Here is a 23,293-nt window from a genome sequence, read left to right as displayed (position 1 = left end):
TATCGGAACCCTTCATCTTCAGGTTCCAGAGCTCGTGCTCTAACTTCTGTATTTCGCCCCGAGGGCAGTACTCAGCTAGAAGGAGTTCTTTCATGGCTTCTCAACCCATAGCATTGGCTACAGGTAGGGTCAGGGATTTGACTCGGCCGTTCCACCAAGTCAGGGCTTTGTCGATGAAGGTACAGGCTGTGAACTTTACTTTATCGGACTCCGAACAAGCACATATTTCAAAGATGGATTTGATTTTCTCGAACCATCGAGTGAGGGAAATGACACCTCCACTGCCATCAAAGGATGTGGGCTTTGCACTCATGAAATCTTTATAAGAACCCCCTTTTCGGTGTCCTTGGCTATATTCTAAGTTTTAGGGTTGGGGACCACCACATGAACTACCAGGGTTCATTTGTGACATGGCGGCTGTCACTGCAGTAGTAATAGTTGTTTGAAGCGTTACAAGGTCAATTTGAGGAGAAGGTGGTGGCGAAGGGTTGTTGGTCTTTGAGCTGGGTCTCTTTCTTGGAGGCATGTTTATCTAATAAGATCAAGAAAGAGAGGATGATAAGTCCTCCGAATTGAATAGAGAGATATAATAGATATATATTCCGAATAAGCGAGAAAGCAGGAAAGAGTTATCAAAACAGATAAATTATCGCTAAAGGAATGATCAAGGAACAATGATTGAATGTGAATTTCTACAAAGGATTGGCTCGAGAAATACTCCCATAGTATTTCATGATTCACTACGACCATGGTTCGATGTTTGGGGTATTAGGGTAAGTTTTAGGCATGCTGAACACCACAGTCACTCCCAAGCACATGTTGGCCGTATCTCAAATGAATATAGTTAGCAAGGCTATATTAATCCTAGACACGACTACATAACTGCCCAGGTTTAACCGCAACATACAACACCCATTTACTTTTGTTTTCTTCTACTTGTAGTTACGGATCTCGTCGGTTAGGTATACTTGTATACTTTTGAAAATACTTATATTTTGAAGTATACTTTTAGTTCAGAGCACTTAGGCCCCTAAGTGTATATAGTTTTATACCATGTAAGGTTTGGTATACTTCATTCACTATAAACAAGGGCTCTGATACCAATCTGTCACACCCCGAAAACCAAGGCGGAAACATTTCTGGGGCGAACTCCACGTTGTGTATCAAATCTAATGCACATAGTAAGCAAAGTAAACAACCATTACATTACATATGAAAATTTACAGTTGTTCAAAAGTAAAGTTGTACAAGTGTGATACATATGTGTATATATATATATATATATATATATATATATACACATACATACATACATATATATATATATGAACAAAAGTAAGACGTGTCTTCAACGTACTCCGTCTTCGCCAAAAGGATCGTCGGGTACCTGTCTAATGTGGACCTGAGAATACAAGCAGTTTGAAAATCAGCATAAAGATGGTGAGTTCATAAGCTGTTTTGTTTTCTGAAAATGTACGAGTTTCCTTTTGGTTTCTAAAAATGTTACGACCCAAGAAAATCCCATATTTTCTTATATGTAAAGTTTAGTTATCTGTTATGTTACACGGTTCTAGTTATGTTCAACTATTATCCCAGGAAAATCCCATATTATCCTAATGTGAAAGATGTATACTGAAAACCTGGTTATCCTTGTAAAGTATGTGTTAGTTCACCAACCCGAGATGTAATGTAAAAGATGTACACTGAAAATTTATTAGTTTTAACACGTTTATAAAACTAATAAATACCAAGTAAACTAGTTACTAAACCCATTACTACTAAAAAGTAAATCTCTGTTATCCAAATTGCGAGTTCTATAACCATACAATAGACTAGATATGGCAATATGTAGTCCACATCACCTTATGACTTTCGTCACCCTTGAACCTTTCGGTTCGGCTGTAGCTAGCAGCCAAGTGTGGGGTAGTCTGCCCCGTATAGATCTATACACTCAATTCACGCTCCCTATCTAAGAGATTCTGGTTACGGGGGCGGTCCTCCACTCGCGTATCTCTGTGGAGTGTTCTTTGAGGACGTGTCTCCAATTTATAGGAATAATAAAATTACTAGTAATAATACTGAAAGATCAAATGACTATCCTCCATTCGCGTATCTCTGTGGAGTGTTACCGAGGACAAAACAATGTTCTAAGTTCAAATGTTATGCTTTTAACTGTTATAATGTGGGAAAACATTTGTGAAAATATAAATACAACAATTTATACTGTTTTTCACAAATAATATGATAATGTATTATGTAGGTTCGAACGGTTGTTTGTTACGACTGTTAGTGTTAAAAGCATATGTAAAATGAAACACAACACATATAAAACATGTTTTGAGTACAAGTATTACTATTACTTTGCTTGTATTCCCCCCTGAAAACAGTGAAAAACATTGAAAAAGGGTAGGGGTATGAACTCACCAGACGAGAAAATGTGTCGGTTTGGATGCTATGTGTCGGTTCGGGGCTTGATAACGTGCGAGGTTCCTATGTAATACGAAATGGTATACAAATGTATCTAATTAGACTTTAAATTACTAATTAGACATGATTATACACTCCAAGACGCGAAAACACTTCAAATCAAGTGTTTGGAGTGACCTGGGTGACATCTACGGACGTATATGGCTTTGGAAAATGAGTTTTCTCTTCAAGAGTAAACTCCTTAGGGATTTGACGACCCTAAAAACCACACCCGCATGAGTTCACTCCTGTGAACTCATGAGTGGTGTTTTTGGATGCTAAATGGCCTTGAAACACATGGGGGTTAAATTTAGGTTTGGCTTTAAGGCATTGGAAAGTATTTTAAACATTTTAAGGACCATTAGGGGAGTTTAGGGCAGTAAACTATGTGTTTACAGCCGTAAACTCTTGTGTGTCCATTCAAAAAGTGTTTTGGTGGTCCTAATTCAATCACATGTGATTCCAAGTCATTTTACAAGCCAAGGGGTGAAGTTTGGGCATCAGTTGACTTGGGTTTATGAGTTTACGGCCCAAGAACCCTTTCTAGGGGGGTTTACGGCCGTGAACACGCCAAGGGGTGGTTTTCATCAAGTTTAAGGCCCCTAAATCGATTGTGGTTGGTTCTAGAATTTATTCCAAGGCCATCGGTGTGTTTAAGTGGCATTTAAACACTCGAATATGATTTTACTCTCCATGAAGGTGAATTTACGGCCCAAGCATGTTCTTGGGCAGTAAACTCATGTTTACTCCTCAAAAAAGATGTTTAAGGTGTTCTAAGTCCGAATTGGTAAGCCATTAAGTCATATCTAAGTCCCAAGGTTGATTTGGAAGGGTTTAAAGGCTCAAAAACCCCTCATATATGTGTTTACAGCCCAAGCATGATCTAGGGCTGTAAACACATGAAAATGGTCCTAAATGATTGTTTGAACTCGGATTTGAAGGTCTAAGATGCTAATCCATGAGTTAGGGAAGTTACCTTGATGAATTTGAGCCTTAAATTGATGTTTTTAGACCTAATTCTTTGGTTTGAGGAGAAAGGTTAGAGAGAGAGAGGAGTCAGAGAGAGAGAAAAAAAGCTTAAAATGGAAGCTTAAACCACTTTAAATAGTTTCCAAGTTTTGGACATGGTGGAATTCTACCCGATACCGATGTTATACGATGCTTTTGGTCGCACCCGATTAAGTTACCGTAACCTGATATGGTCGATTCTACAATGTTTCCGATTACTAAAATGAAGTGTTAATATGAGTGTCTAAACATGTTTAGACACTCATTAATTCATAATAGAAGTCCCACAATTATGACTTAATTTAATGACGTAACGGAAATGAAATCGAAAACGACGAATATATTAACGAAAAAGGGTTACAAATAATGGAACGAACTTCGGGTTGTCACACAGATTAAGGAGGATCAGCTCGAGGCGGGTGAATCCCCGTGAGGAATGGATAGAAATTTGGAATTCAAGGGTGACAGAGCTTATTATCTCATGAACCGAATCTGGACACCGAAACACGGTGGCTTCAGAGATTTGGTCATGACTGAAGCGCACAACACTCAATATTCCATCCACCCAGGTTCAGATAAGATGTATTTGGATCTTAAAAAGTTATACTGGTGGCTTAGCATGAAAGCAGAAATTGCTACCTTCGTGAGTAAATGCTTTACTTACGCCAAGGTCAAGGTCGAATACTATAAACCGTCAGGTTTACTACAGCAACCAGAGATACCAGAATGGGAGTGGTAGCAGATCACTATGGATTTCATAACCAAGTTTCCCAAGACAACGGGTGGACTTAATACCATTTGGGTCATCGTCGATAGATTGACCAAGTCCGCACATTTCTTGCCCATCAAAGAAACTAACAGGATGGAGAAGCTTACAAGAACCTATATAAGGGAGATCGTACAACTTCATGGTGTTCCTATATCTATTATCTCTAATAGAGATAGTAGATTCACTTCGAGGTTCTGACAGTCACTACAAAGTTCCCTTGGAAGAAGGTTGGACATGAGTACAGCCTACCATCCACAGACTGAGGAATAGAGTGAGAGAACGATCCAAACCTTGGAGGATATGTTGCGAGCCTATGTGATCGACTTTGGGAAGGCATGTGATACTCACTTACCCCTTGTCAAGTTTTCCTAAAACAACAGTTATCACACAAGCATAAAGGCTGCTCCATTTGAAGCCCTCTATGGACAGAAGTGCAAATCCCCTCTGTGTTGGGCTGAGGTGGGTGACACATAGTTGGCTAAAGGACGAGTTCCTGACAGCACTCTCACGGGTCTGGAGATCATTCGGGAAACGCAAGAGAAAATCGTTCAGATTCGTGAACGATTGAAAGCCTCTAGGGATTGACAGAAAAGCTACGCGGACAAACGAAGAAAACCTTTGGAATTCCAGGTGGGAGATCGCGTTCTTTTAAAAGTCTCACCCTAGAAGGGTTTGATACGCTTCGGAAAGCATGGAAAGCTCAACCCAAGGTACATAGGGCCTTTCAAGATTCTCCCTAGAATCGGCCCTATAACTTACAAACTTAATCTACCCCACGAACTCAGTAATGTACATTCTACCTTCCATGTCTCGAACTTGAAAAAGTTTCTATCCGACGAGACTCTTGTAATCCCACTCGACGAGATCGAGATCAACGAGATCCTTAACTTCGTGGAAGAACTGGTTGAGATCATGGACCGAAAGGTCAAACGAACGAAGCAAAGTCGTATCCCGATAGTGAACGTTCGTTGGAACGCTAAGCGAGGACCTGAATTCACTTGGGAGCACGAGGACCAAATGAAATTGAAACATCCTCATCTTTTTGCTTAAGTTATTTGTAATAACGTACTTGCTTAAACTCTAATTTCGGGACAAAATTCTCTCTAACTGTGGGGGGGGGGGGGGGGGGGGGGATGATGTAACAACCTGAAATTTCTACCTTGTACAGTTATTCAAATCTATCAAAGTTAGAATCTTTTTGCTATCTTTTAGCACTATTTTGGGGTCTATTTGAGTGTTCTAAACCTAGTACAATCAAGGTAGGAGTCTAGAAATGGGATAACTCGATGCATATCAAGAAAACTTGGGCCAAACACTCCAAGATATGGAGTGTGCGGCCACACACTAGAGTGTACGGCCACACACCCCGCCCAGCCGCACACTCCCAGCCACAGAATCCTACCTATATATTCAACACTTTTTAACTTTTGAACACTTTTCCACTTCTTTGGAACTCAAAATCCTCTCAAGTATCATCCAACTTTTCACTTCAATCTTCAAACAAGTAAGTGATTCATCCTTTGATTTGCTATTAGTTAACCTTAACTAGCCTTCCCCTTTGCTTTGATCCATGAAAACACCTTTTTGGTGTTAAATCTTCAAAATCACCAAGAACACACTAAGTTTTGGACCTTAATCACCCTTTTCAAGCCTCTATAACGTTTATACACTTATCATAACTTGTTATATGCCAAGAACACTTGATGATATACTTGAAAAACACGGTTTTATCATCTTCATCAAGTGTGTGTGGCCGCACACACCATTTTTAGGTCCAAAAATGGCAATGAACTCCATATAAAGCTAAAGCATGAAGTAAGAAACCTTCCTGGATGAGTCCTAAAGCCTTAAAATACGTTTTGGCACATTTCTTAGTAAGTGTGCGGCCGCACACCCACTGAGGCCGCACACACACAAATAGGGTGTATTTTGACCATACACCCCTCATATACAGTCATATATGGGTGTAACACTTCAATATAAGTGTTTACTAGTCCCTAAGGTAGTTCCAATTAAATAATTAGTTATTATAAGAATTAATTGTATATATACATATATATATATACATATATATATATATATATGTGTGTGTGTGTGTGTCTGTATGTGTGTGTGTGTCATTATATGGTTTATAGGATTCGTTTATGCTCAAGACTCCAATTGACACCCAACAATCTTATATCGATCTTTCATTCGAGTTACACACTACCGGTGAGTTCATACCCCTTAATTATTATATCAATCACACGTGATTAATAACTGTCAATCAAATAGAGTTTCATACTTTTCAAACTGTATTACAAAACAACTATTTTCCAAACATATTTTACAAACCCTTTTAATTACTAAATTCTTTATCAAACTCTTTTTAATTTATATCATTGTTAAATTCATGTCTATACAGATATAATTATATAAGTAAGATTTGAAGGACTTAGGACTGATAGCTCACCTTATTTCTTGTCCCTTGTTTGGTTGTGCACTTAGAGTACCCTGTTATTTGTCCGAAGGTCGTGGAAATCTTAGTTATATATTATGTATATGTGTTTAGATATCAGGGTTTTTACTTCAGTCCCATGCCTTTGGAGTACAAAAGGTATGCAAACATGTTAAATCATACAAACAACAGTCCAAGTAAACTATAATGGGTATAGTTTAGGAGATCACTACTTACTATTACAAGGATATACTATGATAAGAAACAAACATAACTTAATATTACGAGGAACAAACAAGAACATATACATATACAAGTACAGAGAATAGAATATATACATATACTAGTATAGAGAAGAGAACATATACATATACATTTACAAGTAAACAGAAGGAACATACCCCAACATAACTATTAGAATATGAGATTACTTCTACATGATGCAGATTTCACCGTTGTCATGTTTGTAACCAGAGTCTCCTAGAGGGAGAGCGGGCATTGTGTGTATAGATATATATGGGACAAACTATCCCACACCTTGATTGTTAGCTACAATCCCTTGCCAACCAAGCTTAGGGGTGACAAATGTCACATTTATTTCGACGTCTTTCATCGTCGTGTTCTACAGTCGTCAATCAATATGGTTACTAATCTCATCTTACCTTATAATTCATTGGCTTTAAGGTAATTAGTATTACGGTAGTTTCCACATACAAAACTACAGTACTATAAAATTTTCCCTAATACATTTATCTTGAAACGTTTTCTCATAAAAACGATAATGTACAAACTATGATTTGATAACGATAGCCCGGCTTGGAAAATATATACTCTTACAAACAAACAAACCGAACATTGGGTCTTGGTAGAAGACTGAAGTTTAGTAGAAAATATGGGATTTTATAAGAAGATACAAACATTGTACAAACAGTTTACGAACATTTTACCACAAGTAAACACTTACAAACTTTTACTACAAACTTATAACGAGAACATTTTCAACATACATTTTACGACATCAATGACACTAAATACTTATGAACTCACCAGCATTTTATGCTGATACTCTCTTTCAAAATAACTTTTATTCTCAGGGAACCAGTAAGACAAGTACACTCATGCAGCTTTTGAAGGACGGAGTGGATACACGACTTGTTTTTATTTTTGATTGTACATTTTTGGTGTCATTTAAACTTTACAAAGGAACACACTTGTTCTTAACTATTATATTAATGCAGTGGATGTTGTTGCTTGTTTTACTATTATGCATTGTTATGATACTGTACATGACGTCCTCCACCCCCGAATGTTTCCGCTAATTCGGTTTGGGGGTGTGATAGTAGATCAAGGACTAATAAGTGGATTCTTCTCTTTTGGATCAAGGATGTTGTGTGGAGTTGTTCGTCGAGCCACTTGTTTCTCGCTAAAGTCGGAATAGGTTTTGCGAGGTAGTCTATTGTTCAAGAGATGTCACAATAGATGTGATTCAGACCACTAGAGTCTCTGCTCGAATTGGCTTATGAGCCTGGCTTTGGAAGCTTGGATGTCAATGGTTGTAGGTGTTGGCATTGACGTGATTTCAACTCGTCTCGAAGGAGTCGGGTTTGCAGGACCCACAAGGGGTTACTTTGAGAGTTGAAGTGAGAATTGATATTGAAGACGAAATCTAAATTAAGTGGAGGAGAATTGTAACACCCAGTTTCCAAAACAGATCGGTTTAGGTCATCAAGGAGTCAAAGGCATGGTTTTTGGGTAAGACCGGGTGCCATGGGAGGTCACGACATGGTAGGTTAAAAATGAAACGCATATTATGGAGGGCATGTCATGACCTGACAAGAGGATGGTGACATCGTAAGGGTGGTTGCAGCCCAGGCCCACAAATTTTAGGGTTCTCTCCATGTTTAAGGATCTTATCTTATGACCTAGGATATCCTTTTCAGCCTCCACTCATTTCAAACGAAACTGTAGCCCCATTTGTGAGTTCTTTCTTAGGTCGAAAGTTGTTGTGAGAGTCAAATTGTAGTATCTTTGTCTCTGTATCTGTAAATAGTGAAAGTCTAAGGACTTTCGTTATCTTAATGTATTTACAAAGCATAATAGAGTTTCGTATGTCATGTCTAGTCCTTGTATTTTTTGGTCCCTGAGTACCATATAAATAGGGTATGTACTTAGAGATTAGGGGAAGAACTTTGACAAATATTCTCTTGTACTTGAATTCTCCAGACATCAATTGTATCATTCCGGACATCAATTGAACTAAAAAACAGATCTTATTTAGATCTTTGTGTTCTTACTTGCTTTCATTAATCAATTGGCTTAAACACATTTCATTTAACTCATCAATTATTATCAAAGCAGGAATAATTACTTTGATTAAAGAATTTGTTCACATTTTTTCGTCTTTTTGAGTCATTCTTTCCTACTTGTTTTTCCACAAGATCAAAAGCGTGATTCTTCGTTAAATCAAGTGTGATTATTCAATTCTTCTTCTGTTTTTGTCAAACCTCTTTTGGTCTTTTTCTGTACCACATTGCCTTTGCACATGATGTTCTTACCCAAGCTGATATGCTCACTGAAATCCATGTAGCACATTGGCACATACAAAATTTGAACATGTTTCCTAAATAATGTTGTTAAATTAGTTTCCCGTTTTACGGTATGTTTCATCCCAGAATTCCAATGTTTTCCTTTATTTTGGTAACTTCCATATGTTTTGACAATGCGTCCACCTATTTCATTGGTTGTTTCAGGTATCAAACTTTTGTGTTTCTTGTGTTCGTTTTCACTACTAATCAATGTTTAGTACAAAATGTTATAACACTCAAGGGATGTTTCTTCTTATTTTCCATCAAATGTTGTCTGGATAGATTGTTGTCTAGAAATATGATCTTTGTTTAATTAAAATGTTGTATGGAACAAATATTAAATGCTTGTATGTCCGAACATCAAGTGATATGAATGAAAAAAAACCAATTTGCAACCATAGACTTTGTCTTTTGTTTACACAGGCATATATATAGTATACCACTTCTTGTGCTGCTCAAATTTTGAGCAAGACTAATGGTTTGATGTGGACTCAAAACACAAATCAAACATATTAACACAAAGTTTTGATTCGAAAAATTACGACCTCGAATCTTTGAAATTCGGGTGCATTGAAGGTAGGAAACACAAAATAGAATGTAATCACCACATCTCTATGAGGAAAGCATCGCCGATTGATCCTACTGTTTCTTTTCTTCCTTGTTGTTAGCAACTGTTTCCTTCTCACGTGCTTGAGTGGCACTGGTTGGAGATGCCATTGACGCATACTTCTCGGTCTTCCCCAACACAATCTCGATCTAAATCTCATTGAAAAAGAGAGAGAGGACACACACAGAGAAAAATGTTAGTATTTATCAGTTTTCATAGTTTATCACCGGTTTAGATCTTTTGTAACGGATGCCTCAACATAATTCTACTGAAATTAATCTTGACAAATATCCGTCACTAAAGACCCATGTTTTGTTTTTGTTGTTAATGAACATCATTGTTTTAACATGCTTTGTAAAACTAACCCTGGCCTTTTGAATAAGTCGGCCCCTCGTTTCATCCTTCATGCCAATGGTGGATGTCACGACCTCTGTCGAAAACATAGTTTTTTTATTTAAATGATGATGCATTGTCATGTGAAATACAAAAGTAAATGTGTCACACTACGCTTACTTTTTTCGACAGCAAGTCCATTGTTCTTGAGTATCTCAGCTACTGTAACAACTGTAGTAATTGCTAAATATAACAAATACCAAGAATGAATCAGAATCCAATACATAATATAGAGTAACTAGAAATATGTGTATGTAATAAAGTAAATATTATTTTTTCAATCACACGTAACACATTTTAATAAAAAATGGTTATGACTTTTATGGAAATGAAAGAAGCTAGTATATATAAAAGAGAGAGGTTTACCCATTCCCAAAGCAGATAGCTCAACTTCATCATGTTGTTGAATGTACCTCTACAACATATATAATACATAAAAGGAAAAAGAATATGAATACAACACCATTAATCCAGATAATTAACCATAATAAATCATTAAAAACTATATGATTTTCATCTGAAAAGGAATTGATAATAAAACGGATCGATACATATTTTGTTATCGTTAACCTCTGTTGAAAAAACTCTAATTTCCATGCTTTCATGAGTTTCTATGGTTCGTCCTAAGCTACCGTGTTTCATGGGTGATATTGATAAAAGGGTGTCTTCTGCTTGGTGTTTTCCTTAGATATATAGTTATATAAACCTCGATTTTTCTTGTTTTGTAGTCTTTTACCAAAATCACGATTACAAAACATCAGACAACACATTCAATTTGGTTTATGATACTAAAATCCATTGCTGATTTTTAAGGAAAAAACAACATACCTTAGCAAGATTGACATAGAAGAAAAGAGGTTTTTTGGTGTTGGAGACTTGAATTCGGTTTTTCTTGGGATGTTCGGGGCTTGTGATGACAGGAGCGACGGCAGTTTCAGTGGTCATATCTCTCGCTTTTTAATGATCTCAAAGAGACACACGTAATTCGAATGTATTTATTATAAGTATGTATCTATATTTACTGCCTCGCTTAATGTATTCTGAGCGGGAAAACGTACAGTTGGGACCTGTGTTAGTAGAACCGAATAAATTTTAAGAAAATGGTGGATATATACGTACCCCTCGAGCGAGATCAAGGAATCGTGTTTCTGGTTATGTTTATGCGTAGTGGTTGACTCGGTAAAATGGCCATTTTTTGTGTCCCGTTGAACTTGAATGTACGGTTATACGAAATAAAAGGTGGTACTCATGGATTTACATTCTCTTTGTATTATTACCATGGCTACTTATTCGGAAAATTGAAGGTTCACGATTGGAGTAGAGTTTAATGAGGTTGACAAATGTTCAAATCATTAAGATCTTTTTTTCTATACTTGTATTATCAATTGAATAATATGAGTTTTGAATGTTTTTTTTATAAAGTTTATTTATCGACATGAAATTTGACAATTAGGCATGTTTTTTTGTTTAATTTATTGAATCTACTTATTGGAATAGAGTATTTGTTATTATTTAAAGTCGATAACTACATAAAAGTTCTTACATATTAGGCTAATAATCAATTTAGTTTTTATATTTTTTTTATTTAATTAAGTCCCAAAAAGAGTTAATTTTATTCATTTTGATCCTTTTACCGATCAACAGGTAATCTCATTTTTAAAAATTACATTCTGACTAAAATTTCAAATTTATTTACAAATTTGCTCTGAAATACACAATTTTGGCTCGAATATTAAATTTTGTTATAAATTTTGTCTAAAATCTACACTTTTAACCTAGATTTATGAATTTTGTTATGAATTTATTATAAATTTAGATTTTTGTAAATCTTTTTCTCTTAAAATTGTTTCGAATATGTTTTATTTCATTATAAAAGCATATTTATACAAAAAGGAAAACATTATTTTACATAAAAAACCTTATTTTTCTATAAAAAATATTTTTAAACGAAATATATAAATAGATATTTATTAAGTAATTAAATATGTACAAATCGGTTTTTATATAAAAAAAATATATACAAACATATATTTTTTAAAAGAAACATATACAAACATATATTTTATTAAAAATGCATTTGTATACAAACACGTATGTATAAACAATATATACAAACACGTTTTTATAATATATAGTACGGAAGTGAAAGGGTCATGGTAAGCATGACCCATGAGGGGTACTTTGGGTATTTCACTAACGGATCTTTGAAGAAATAAAAGTATACAGGTGTTATGCATGAGGAATTCAAAGTATATTCACTATATTGATAAAAAAGTAAAGCCTGTTGTTGGTAAAAACTAACATACATTCCCTATGTTGGTAAAAAAAAAAAAGTAAAGCCTATTGTTATATTTTGCAACTCAAATTGAATTCTTTCTCACACTTATTACATTTGCATTCCACATTCTTCAAAGCCTGGCATAGAATAGTAGTAATTAGCTTCATCTTTTGTATTGAAGTTTCAAAATCAGTTGTTTGGATGGTTCACTTTCCAAGCCCGCTAAAACATTAGGATATGAATCAACTAACGCCTGCAAACTTTAATAAAATTCAAAATATCGGTAAAACATAAACATGATTTTTGATGATTATATAATAATTTTATTTACAACAAAATGGCACAAAACTTTACTAAAGCTTATCTCTTCAGCAAATATGACTGAACCAAAAAAATGTTAAAAGTGTTATTTGATAATTTCCAAGAAACAAACCTGTATATATCCCAATGAGGATTCAAATCAATAACCTCCTACAAATAAGAAGCTTTTATCCTCATCAACAAAAGAAAATAACCATTAAAAGGTTTCATTACATAAAATTTCAGATGAGGCACCAATAAATAAGATGTAAGCATACACTAAAAAAATAACCATTAATAGGTGTAATTCACAAAAAAAATTCAGAAGAACGACCAATTAAGGAACCATTATGAGACAACTTAACAAATCAATTTAATAAATCATCCATTGAAACCATAAGAAAAGCTAACTTCCAAAAAAAAATAACAACAATAGACTCTAATACATTGAGAAACAGAAAATATTAGAACGACTAAGAATGGAAGTATCAATAGATCAAACAACAATTGCAATATTGAAGAAAAAAAGATATGCAAGTTGGACTTTCACGACTACAACTTTTTCCATTTTATAGAAATACTGCAAGCAACCATTACATTTGAAATAAGCATTGTACATTGGAATCAAATCATGAATGAAGGAACACATCCACATCAATCATAGCAATGTAATTTAATTTATTTATGTATCATAGTAATAGGATCTACTTCCATTTCATTCTAATCTAGCATTCTACTATTTTTTTTTTCTCTTAGAAAGGCAATGTATTTTGAAAATCAAGTCCACAAACACATACATCACAAACAGAATAAGAGGGGCATGCCTAGAAATTTCTAGTGAACTACAATAAGCTCTCCAATGATATGAACCAACCTCCCCTATTAGGAGAGCGTTATACTGAGAACAAAGATTTAGTCCAAACACAAGAAGCCAAGTAGGGTTCCAGATGAGATGTTTACAATACGAAATAAAGATGAGTATATCTTGTTTCAGTTTCTGTAAACTCTTAAATTAATTTTTTTTCTCGCCTACATCTGATCTGAAACCATACTTGGCTTCTTGACAATCTGATGTTATAATGTCTGAAAGGACACCTGTCATGGAGAAGTTAGGAAGATGGGCGTTATCTTGTTTTTGGTTATGAATATTCGCAAGTTGTAGAAGATGGAGCCATTGCTTATAAATGAAAAGTTTAGATGCTTTTTTTTAGAAGATAAGCTTCACAAAATGTTCTTTTATTTTATAAGCTTGTTTTGCAACCTTTTCTACTTCCCTTGCCCGTGTTTCAGAATGACAAAGAGCTTCGTATAAATTGCTTCGGCCCATATGAAAGGCTTGTTAGTTCCCCTCATTCTTTATGAACTATGAAAATTTAGAATACATTAGCACCTTAAGTCCATTTGGCGTTTAACTTACAATTAATCAACTCAAAAAATCCAAATATAGAGATGTAATCAAGATAAATGGTAAATCAAGATGTTGTGTTATCAATGGTATTCAAAATAAAATTTCATGAATAGGAACAGATCGAGCCAACAAGTTTCTTTGAGATTTATTTGATGAAAGATCTATTAGTTAGACATGAGGTGGTATCGATGTTTCATTTCTTGCCCCCACTAAACTTCCACCATAACTCGTTAGAGCATTGGGTGTGAGCAACAAAATGCACCATCAAGTTGTGCCACCTCACATGCCACAAAAGCAAATGGTGTTACAACATCAAGTGAGGAAATAGGCAACAAGAAACAACATCACAATTTTTGAAAATAAATATGTTTTATTTTTGATTTTTTTTTTCGAATTCGGTTTATTTTTTTCTTTTTTGTTTTTTCGTTACTAGTCTTTTTTTCCTTTTTATATTTTTTTTAATCACTAAAATTAATATATTTTTATAAAACATAAAATTTTAAAAACAAAAAAGACATAATATTTAAATTCTAAAATTACGATTACAATTAGAAAAACATAATTTTTAATCTAACATCATAACTAAAATACCATCCAACTTACTTCTAAAACATCACAACAATCCTAATTAACCCAAATATTTCTTCCTAATTTGTTTCTTCATTGCTTGTAGCACCGCTAGATCCTCAGGCGCCAAACCATCCTCGCTCGTCCGAAAAATTGACAACTGATGTGTCATTAGTTCTCTTTCTTTTTGCTCCTGCTTCTCCCGTGTCTTCCTTTCTAGGAACTCCAAATGACGACGTTTCAAGTCATTTTTTTCTTTTATTAATAAATTGTGTTCGTCGAATTTCGCACTTATTTTCGCCGCCTCTTTTGCTTTCGCCTCAACCTCCATCGCATGTCTTGCAGTGCCCCTTGCTTTGTCGCGTCTGAGTGGTCGTCTTGGTGGGGATATCTCCTTGATATCATCCAGAATCTCATCGGTGTCAGCGTTTAGGTCGATGTGAGTTCGTGTGTCTAACACATCGACCGAGCTCGAATTGCGAGACCTTTGGGATTGAACCTCCAACGATGTAAGCGTTTTATTCCACCTTGGATTCGCTTGCAACAACTCTCATGATTTTTCAAAGTCGAAAACATGTCCCATTTCGACCCGATATAGTTCCTTAGCAGATTTGAACAAATCAAAGTTGTTGGTTCCTCTTTGCTGTTGCGCCTCAAGCCAATTATAAATATTGTAGAATTTGCTGCACCGCTTAGTTATTTGACCCCATTTGTTGTTCAACATGTCATTGTTGCGATACGGAGTTTTCTTTAAATTGGCGAGAAACTTGTCGATCACCGGCCCACAGTAAGCTCCTTTTTATTCCATTTTCATGGAGTTCATCTTTTGAAGTAGTACATCAAGCCGCCGTCAAAGCATATTCCTCATCCGGTGTCCACCATTGTGGAACATCTTCATTTTCTATTTCAACCGCTATCGATTTCCCTTTCGATTTTCCTTTCCCTTTCCTTCTCATATTACCTCCCACTTCCACTTGAACCGATGGTTATGTTGTAGGCGATGGTTGGTTGGTTGTAGGCGATGGTTGGTTGGTTGTTTGTTCCATCGAAGCAAAAGTAGGGAAAAGATTTTGTTGTAAATTTTGGTTTTGACCAAATAATTTTTGTTGAAGGTAAGGTGAGTTAGGAAATTGCAGTGGGGGTGAAGCGGGATTGAATTACATAATGAAAACACCTAAAGCTTCTAAGGCTTCTTTGATAGAATCAACCCATAAATATATCGAAAACTTATTTTTATTGAAACATAAACTCCAAACAACTTGAGTTCTAGGTTTATTTCCTAGCAAATGGGCAATTTCGCATGTCATGATTCACCAACTTATTACAAATTAAACATCTTTTTTTTTTCGAACCCTACTTGCATTCGTTGGAGGAGGATCCATTTGAACATTGAAATCGTTGTTTGGTTGTTGCTGAAAAAAAAAATATATGATACTAACACATATTGTATCGAAATTGTTAATTAGATAAACAAAAACTATAATTCATTTGTACCTGATATTGATTATTATTCGGATGCTCCATTGCAATTTCAAAGAAAAAAACGAACGAGGATGATATACATGAATTCAGACGTACAGAGAAAAAGAGAAAAATATATGGGTTAAAGGATAATGAATACAAATTAAAATTATATTTATAAAAAATGTATTTGTATATATTTCAAAGATGTATTTAAAAAAAGTGTATTTCTATGCAAATAGGTTTTTATAAATTTATTTTGTATACGAAATACATATTTATAAAAATATATATTTATTAAGTACATATAGTAATTAATAAATTTTGTATACATTTTTTATAGAAATGTGTTTGTAGATATTTTTATGTATAAAAATACATATTTATAAAAATATGAAATACGTATGTAAAAACCTATTTATAAAGTACGAATACCTATTTATAAAAATACCTATTTATATAAACATGTTATATATATATATATATATATATATATATATATATATATATATATATATATATATATATATATTCTTTTTTATAAAAGCATGTTGTACACATTTTTAATACATATGTATTTATATACAAATGTATTTATTTGTGTTTGTATACGTTATTTATAAAATACGTGTTTGTATATTGTTTTTTATAAAAACGGTTTTGTGTATATTTATGTACTTAATAAATACTTATTTTTATAAATAGGTATTTCGTATACAAAAATGTTTTTTTTTAACTTTTATATAGAAAAAATAAAGTTTTTATGTAAAAATATTTTTTTTGTATAAATCTGATTTTATAAACAAAAAAATACATCCAAAACAAAATTTTGAGAAAAAAAGATATAAAAAAACTAAATTTAAAATTAATTCATAACAAAATTCTGAAATTTATGCCAAAAGTGTAAATTTTGGATCAAATTTGATAAAAAAAAAAATTAAGATCATGACCAAAAGTGTAATTTTTGAATATATGATGATCTGTTGACCTGGTAAAAGGGTAAAAAATTAATACAGTTATTGGTTTTTTGGACTTAATTAAATAAAAATTATATAAAGACTACATCGATTATGAGACTAATATATAAAGATATTTATGTAGATTTTCCTTAATTAAAGACTAAAGTAATAGTAATTAATTTTTACTTATATCAATATGTCACTTTATTTATGTATGGCTTATGGCGTTATGTATGTTGTAACTTTATACATTATGATATAATATGAAGATATCTTTTTAACATACCATCATTATATCAAAGTATCTTTAGAAAATATCTTTTGTTAATCATCTCTTGTAAACCCTTTCTCTTTCTCTCTCCATGTGGCTTAACCTAGCCATAGGCCAAGCTTCTACCCTAGCCACCGGCCATCCTATTTTCTTCTTTCGGTCACTCTCTAACACACCTTCTCCCTTATCGTTGCCCCTAGCAAAATCGGAAAACAATAATAATAATAATAATAAATTAAAAAAAACACTTAATAGGTTTACAAGTATCAAAGTATATATCCCATTAATCCCGATCTTCAATGTAGTCTTAACTATGAGCCTTGGACGGGCTATAACATGGTTGGTCACCTCCAAGAATTCAACGAAAAAGCTCATGAACCATTTCACAAATTTAAGTGTGGTCGCATATATTCCACTATCAAGATGTGGACCTATAGAACCATCTCTTAGCCTCTATTTTACATGATTCTCAAGAAGCATGCAACTGATCTACAAGTTTGGTAAAATCTAAAGACACTGTGTAAGATCCCATTTTCGTCTTATAGTACAATAGACATTTTCTATAAAAGACTATTTAGGTAGATAGTATTGATAAAAGTCATAGTAATCGAAAAAGTGAAAACATGGATATAAATAACGCCTAAATATCACTTTATATGAGGAAGTTATGATTTTTAGAAGTTTCAGCGCATCATTACGCGATTGTAACGACATAAAATTTCAAACAATTTTTCATTTTTATATTATACTTTTAATCATCAAAAACAATATCAAAAAATAATGTATCCAATGTTATCATAACAAACAATTCCCAGAATCTCAAATATAATCTCTATGAGTGTGTACGGATCATGTCGGCGTCTTCCCGCGATCCTTGCTAGTACCTGAAACACATAACACAACAACTGTAAGCATAAATGCTTTGTCAGTTCCCCAAAATACCACATACAACACATACGCCTTTCCAGGCCATAACTCTGTGGGACCTTCCAGTCCAAGTGTCTAAGGGGACTTCCATCCCGAATCTTAGTAGACCTTCCACTCCTACCCGTATCGACCTTCCGGTCCGTAACCTCCTGACCTTCCGGTCCATGTCATCTTGACCTTCCGGTCCATATCATCTTGACCTTCCGGTCCTTATCATACATAACATACATAACACATACATATCACATAACAGCATATAGCACATACATCTCATAGAATATAAGACCTTCCGGTCACACACAAGTACCCTTCCAGGTATAGTATAGTGAAAAGACTCGCCTCAAATGAAGTCGAATAACTCTCATGCTCAACGTCCCGACCTAGCCTCCTCATATCATTCAAATAACATTCCTGATCAATACTCCCTCATAGTCTCATCTCTAAAGTTCTCTCAGAAGGGTAAAAGACCATTTTACCCCTCTTATGACTCAAAGATCCATCCATTGACTAAACCCTAAAAGTTAACCAAAATTCAACCCTCCGGGTTACGCTCCGTGTACCAAAACTGTACGTTGGGTGTACCCAGCCACTCACAGAATCAGGGTACGCGGCCCCCTACGCTGCGCGTACTGGGATTACGCCCCGCGTAACTCCCAGTTTTATGCTCTTTTGATCTTTGGGTCTTAAACGGTTAAGACACTCATCGAACTTTCAGATTTGACTTCCCCTAAGCCTCTTATTCCATAAAGTAGGGACCTTTACGCCTTTGCATGGCTATAAAGGTCACTAATCACTCTAACACCTCTCCTCTTTCCTCATAAAGCTTAGATCTCATGCATGACTTAAGATCCACGTCCAAGTTTGGATTCTTATGAACTCACAACTCATAATACTCTGAAATATATAAGATCTAGGCTTATGGAGACCTTTTGCTCATAAAGTCTCCACCTTGGGACCAAAAACCCTAAAAATTGGTCCAAGAAGCACACAACACTAACAACAAGGAAAGTTCTGAGCTTTTTACCTCCAAGTGAAGCTTCTCCCTCTGTAGAACTCAGATCCAAGCTTGCACTGCAACTTCTAGCCTTCACAAGAATCTCTTCCTCTTCTTTACTAACACACAAAGGCACTTTTGGCTCTAAAAACACTCACACAAGCTTAGAACGAAGGTTGGCTCTCTTTTAGGGTTTCACTCTCTCAAATGGTGGTTGAGGATAACGCCATAGCCTTCTTTATATAGGGCTCAAGTGTAAATTAGGGTTTTGAGTCTGGAGCCGCTACGCCCAGCGTAGCTCAAGGTACGCCCAACGTAGTGGGTGGAGTCCACGTCCAAAACACGCCCTTGAGTATGCGCAGCGTACTCTTTAGTACCCAGCGTACTCAATTTTCTTGGTTCACTTTAAAGGGCTAAACAAGACAACTTAGAAAGAAGGAAGGGTTAAACAGATATACCTGGATCTCGGGATGTTACAGCGATGCAAAAATCGAAATAGAAATTGGTTGATTATTAGCCGAAACAATCTAAACAAGATTTGAAGATCTCGTACATACAATTTCGTCGATATAAAGACAATAGAGAACGGAACTCGTATGAAGTAGTTATGATTTTTATACGGTTTTCACAAACTAAGCCCTTTAAAAATATAATTTTAAAAAAAAATAAGAAATTAGTCGATGGAGTCTAAATGAAAGTTGTACTACTCGTCGATAACTACGTGTGGATATAAAGAACGTCGAAAATGAAACTTGTATGAGACAGATACGATTTTCAGAAAATAATTAAATCTCATAGAGCACAGCGCGCACTACGCGCTTCTAGAAGGTGGGACACCACCAGAATTGTGACACACGGAAGCATGACATTGGAGAGATGTCACAAAATCACGGCGCGCAGACCAAAAGCGTGTGGCGCATGTCCCCAAAATCCGCCTATAAATTGCATTTCAACCCTCATTCACCTCTCATACTATTCCCTCTATGATCTCTCACTAAAAATCGACTTTTGGGAGATTTTCGGGGTTTGTAGGAAACTTCCTCCTAGCAAGGTTAGGAGGCTTCATCAAGCCCTACTGATAGAGGTGTGTGTATCAAGTATCTGCCAGCGATCTTCTTGGTTTTCACTAGGATCCCTATAAGTTAAGTTATGCTTTAAGTGTAACTCATATTTATATTCATATTCGTTCTTATGAATATATCAATAAGATTTATCAGCAATTCCAGTTACAATACTGATTAATCTACTTACAGGAGACGTGTCTAGAATGGTCACACTGGCTTAGTTGTTGGATTTTAGAAAAGTTATATGTTGAAATGGTCCTGCCTCCCAACTTTCCTATCTGGTTAATCCTTATTTGATAGAACTCTCGGTATTCATTGTGATTAGTGAAAGATCCAAATTTCAATACCGGATTGTCATAGGAATTAATAACTTATAGTATCATAGGTTAATACTTGTTAGGTGAGTTACCCGCCATTTGGCTCGCCAGCATGATTACCCAGACAGCTGTCAAGCGTATGAGAAATTGTCAAGGTGAGTTATCTCACTATACCATGAAGTAGATTATATATATATATATATATATATATATATATATATATATATATATATATATATATATATATATATGTTAAGTATTTTAGTGGTGCGTCTTGGGCCTTTTGTTTTGTAATCGGATTGGGCTTGTCCATCCGTAGTTATCTAGAATAGTTTCCCTAGATAAGTTGTTAGGGTTTTATTATAAATATATGCATGCATGTATGCGTATAACTCAGAATAGTCGATTACGTTGATTCTTGTAACCCTAATATACCTCTACAGATTGAAGTTCTTTATCAAGCTCTTCTGGGATATCTTTGCATTAATCATTCGACATATTCAGTGCAATACTTGTGTTCTTCATTACGTTCTTATTTATATTTTGCTTAGAATCATACGATCCTGATAGAACATTGTTCTAACAATTGGTATCAGAGCAGGAGATTGTGTGATCAATACACTTTACTTCTGATATATGTTAGGCGGAGTCTAGATCGGCAGTTCGGGTGCAGGATATACTTAATTTACTTTACGAGGTGACTCTTCGCACTATACTTACCTGATTGGTAATTACTGTGCGACCGGAGGGTCTTATTTGTGTTATTAACCAGAGGGTCTTATTTGCTTATACTGAGATATGTGATATTATGCATTATGTGTTTGTGACTATCGTTCTATATTACTCTGTGCATTTATTTAGCTATGACAGGAGGATCCATACCGAGTAGTAAGACCGGAGGGCCTTCACTGAGACACATCACCGGAGGGTCCATACCGAGTCGTGAGACTATAGGTTCTTCACTGAGACATGTGATTGGAGAGTCCTTATCGAGATATAGCCATGAGAGGCTAACCATTTGTATGTATGGTATTTTAAGGAACTCACTAAGCTTCGTGTTTATAGTGTTTGTGTAAAATGTGTTTCAGGTACATCTCAAGATCGCGGGAAGGCGCCGACATGATTCTACATACCAGCTTGTTGATTTGTGTTTATGTGGATTGTGGGATATTTGACAACAAACTCTGATGTTTTATGATTAGGAAAAATAATAAAATTGGCATGAGAATTGTTAAACTATGCTTTGTGTGAACTTTTAAAAGTGAAAAACTTGTTTGAAAATTTTGAGTGTTACAAGTTAGTATCAAAGCCTTGGTTTGAGGGATTCGGATGTGACCTCGGGTCTGTCTAGACTCAAACTTAGGATTGAAGGAATTTTTCACAATGAAATGATTTTCTAAATGAGGAAAGGATTTTAAGAGGAAACGAGACAAAGCAGTGTGTACAATCAGCCAGAGCCCGAGCAGTGATTTACCAAAATACCCTTACTTGCTTATATTATGAGATAAATTACTCTTGAACTATTAGAACGGCATGCTAAATGGTAGGCTACGTATTTTAGGGGTTTTGAGCTAGAATTTCTTGAATCATGATGCCTATGCCTAGGAGTTCGTTTCTTGATCGACACTATTTTTACTATTTGTTCTGTGTGTTGCGTAGTTGTATGGAAAAAATCTTTAAGAGACAGATTAGAGTGGAAGAGTAATCTAGGAGGGTACCTAGATGTTGAGCTTGAGGAGTCTATTGAGAGAGTAGTTTGATATACATGAGGGATACAGTACCTTTGAATTAGAGTCCTAAGAGGAGGACTTTGGACAAATACAGGTTGCTGTGGAATGTAGTATTTTCCCCGTACTATTGAAAGCATCGAATCCGTATGCGACTCAAGTAAGAATCTTTGGGTACTAAGGATCATGTAAGGATGTGAAATGTGTGTGTGTGTGTGTGCTTTAGCCTATTCCTGATGATTTCTGTGTTTGTGTTCCAGAGAGAGACTATGGTGGTTACCCGAGGTTCAGGCTCCAGCAACCCTGAGAGGGCGAGTACCAATGACGAGGAGATCCACAGGATTAGTGCGGATGAGGTGGCCACAGCTATCAGAGAGGCCATTATGGAGATGTCCGGGTCTATTAAAACCATGTTGATCGAGACTTTTGACGATCGTTATGTTTACGTCACTGAGGTCGGCGCTGCTGCAGCCACCGCAGCTCTTGCAGCTGCAAGGCCACAGGGGGTGATTCGTTGATGTTTCAAGAGTTCAGCAACACGAATCCACCAGAGTTTGACAGGACCCATGACCCGATTGCTGCGATGAGATGGATCTCTGACGTCGAGGGATTCTTTTATACTTGTTCATGCCCTAAGAACCTGAAGGTTCGATTTGCGTTGAAATAGCTTTGCTTGGGAGTGAAGGACTGATGGAAGTTTGTGACGACTTATTACACTCCCACAGATCATGCTGCAGTGACTTGGGAGAGATTCA

At 35.4% G+C, this 23,293-nt stretch overlaps 1 protein-coding gene across 1 annotated transcript; it reads right to left on the bottom strand.

The window, feature by feature from the left end:
- Positions 1–9,635: 9,635 nt before the first annotated feature.
- On the bottom strand, positions 9,636–11,440 carry LOC144997636 (uncharacterized protein At2g34160-like). Its single transcript, XM_078957518.1, has 5 exons — positions 11,094–11,440; positions 10,632–10,680; positions 10,386–10,448; positions 10,238–10,302; positions 9,636–10,021 (listed from the first exon to the last, which is right to left on the bottom strand). The coding sequence occupies exons 1-5, from the start codon at positions 11,208–11,210 to the stop codon at positions 9,905–9,907; spliced, it is 411 nt and encodes a 136-aa protein (XP_078813644.1). The 5' UTR covers positions 11,211–11,440; the 3' UTR covers positions 9,636–9,904.
- Positions 11,441–23,293: the final 11,853 nt, after the last annotated feature.

The sequence above is a fragment of the Lactuca saligna genome, chromosome 5, assembly GCF_052625555.1.
Source record: "Lactuca saligna cultivar CGN05327 chromosome 5, ASM5262555v1, whole genome shotgun sequence".
Lineage (NCBI taxonomy): Eukaryota > Viridiplantae > Streptophyta > Magnoliopsida > Asterales > Asteraceae > Lactuca > Lactuca saligna.
This window is presented reverse-complemented; position numbering and strand designations above follow the sequence as displayed.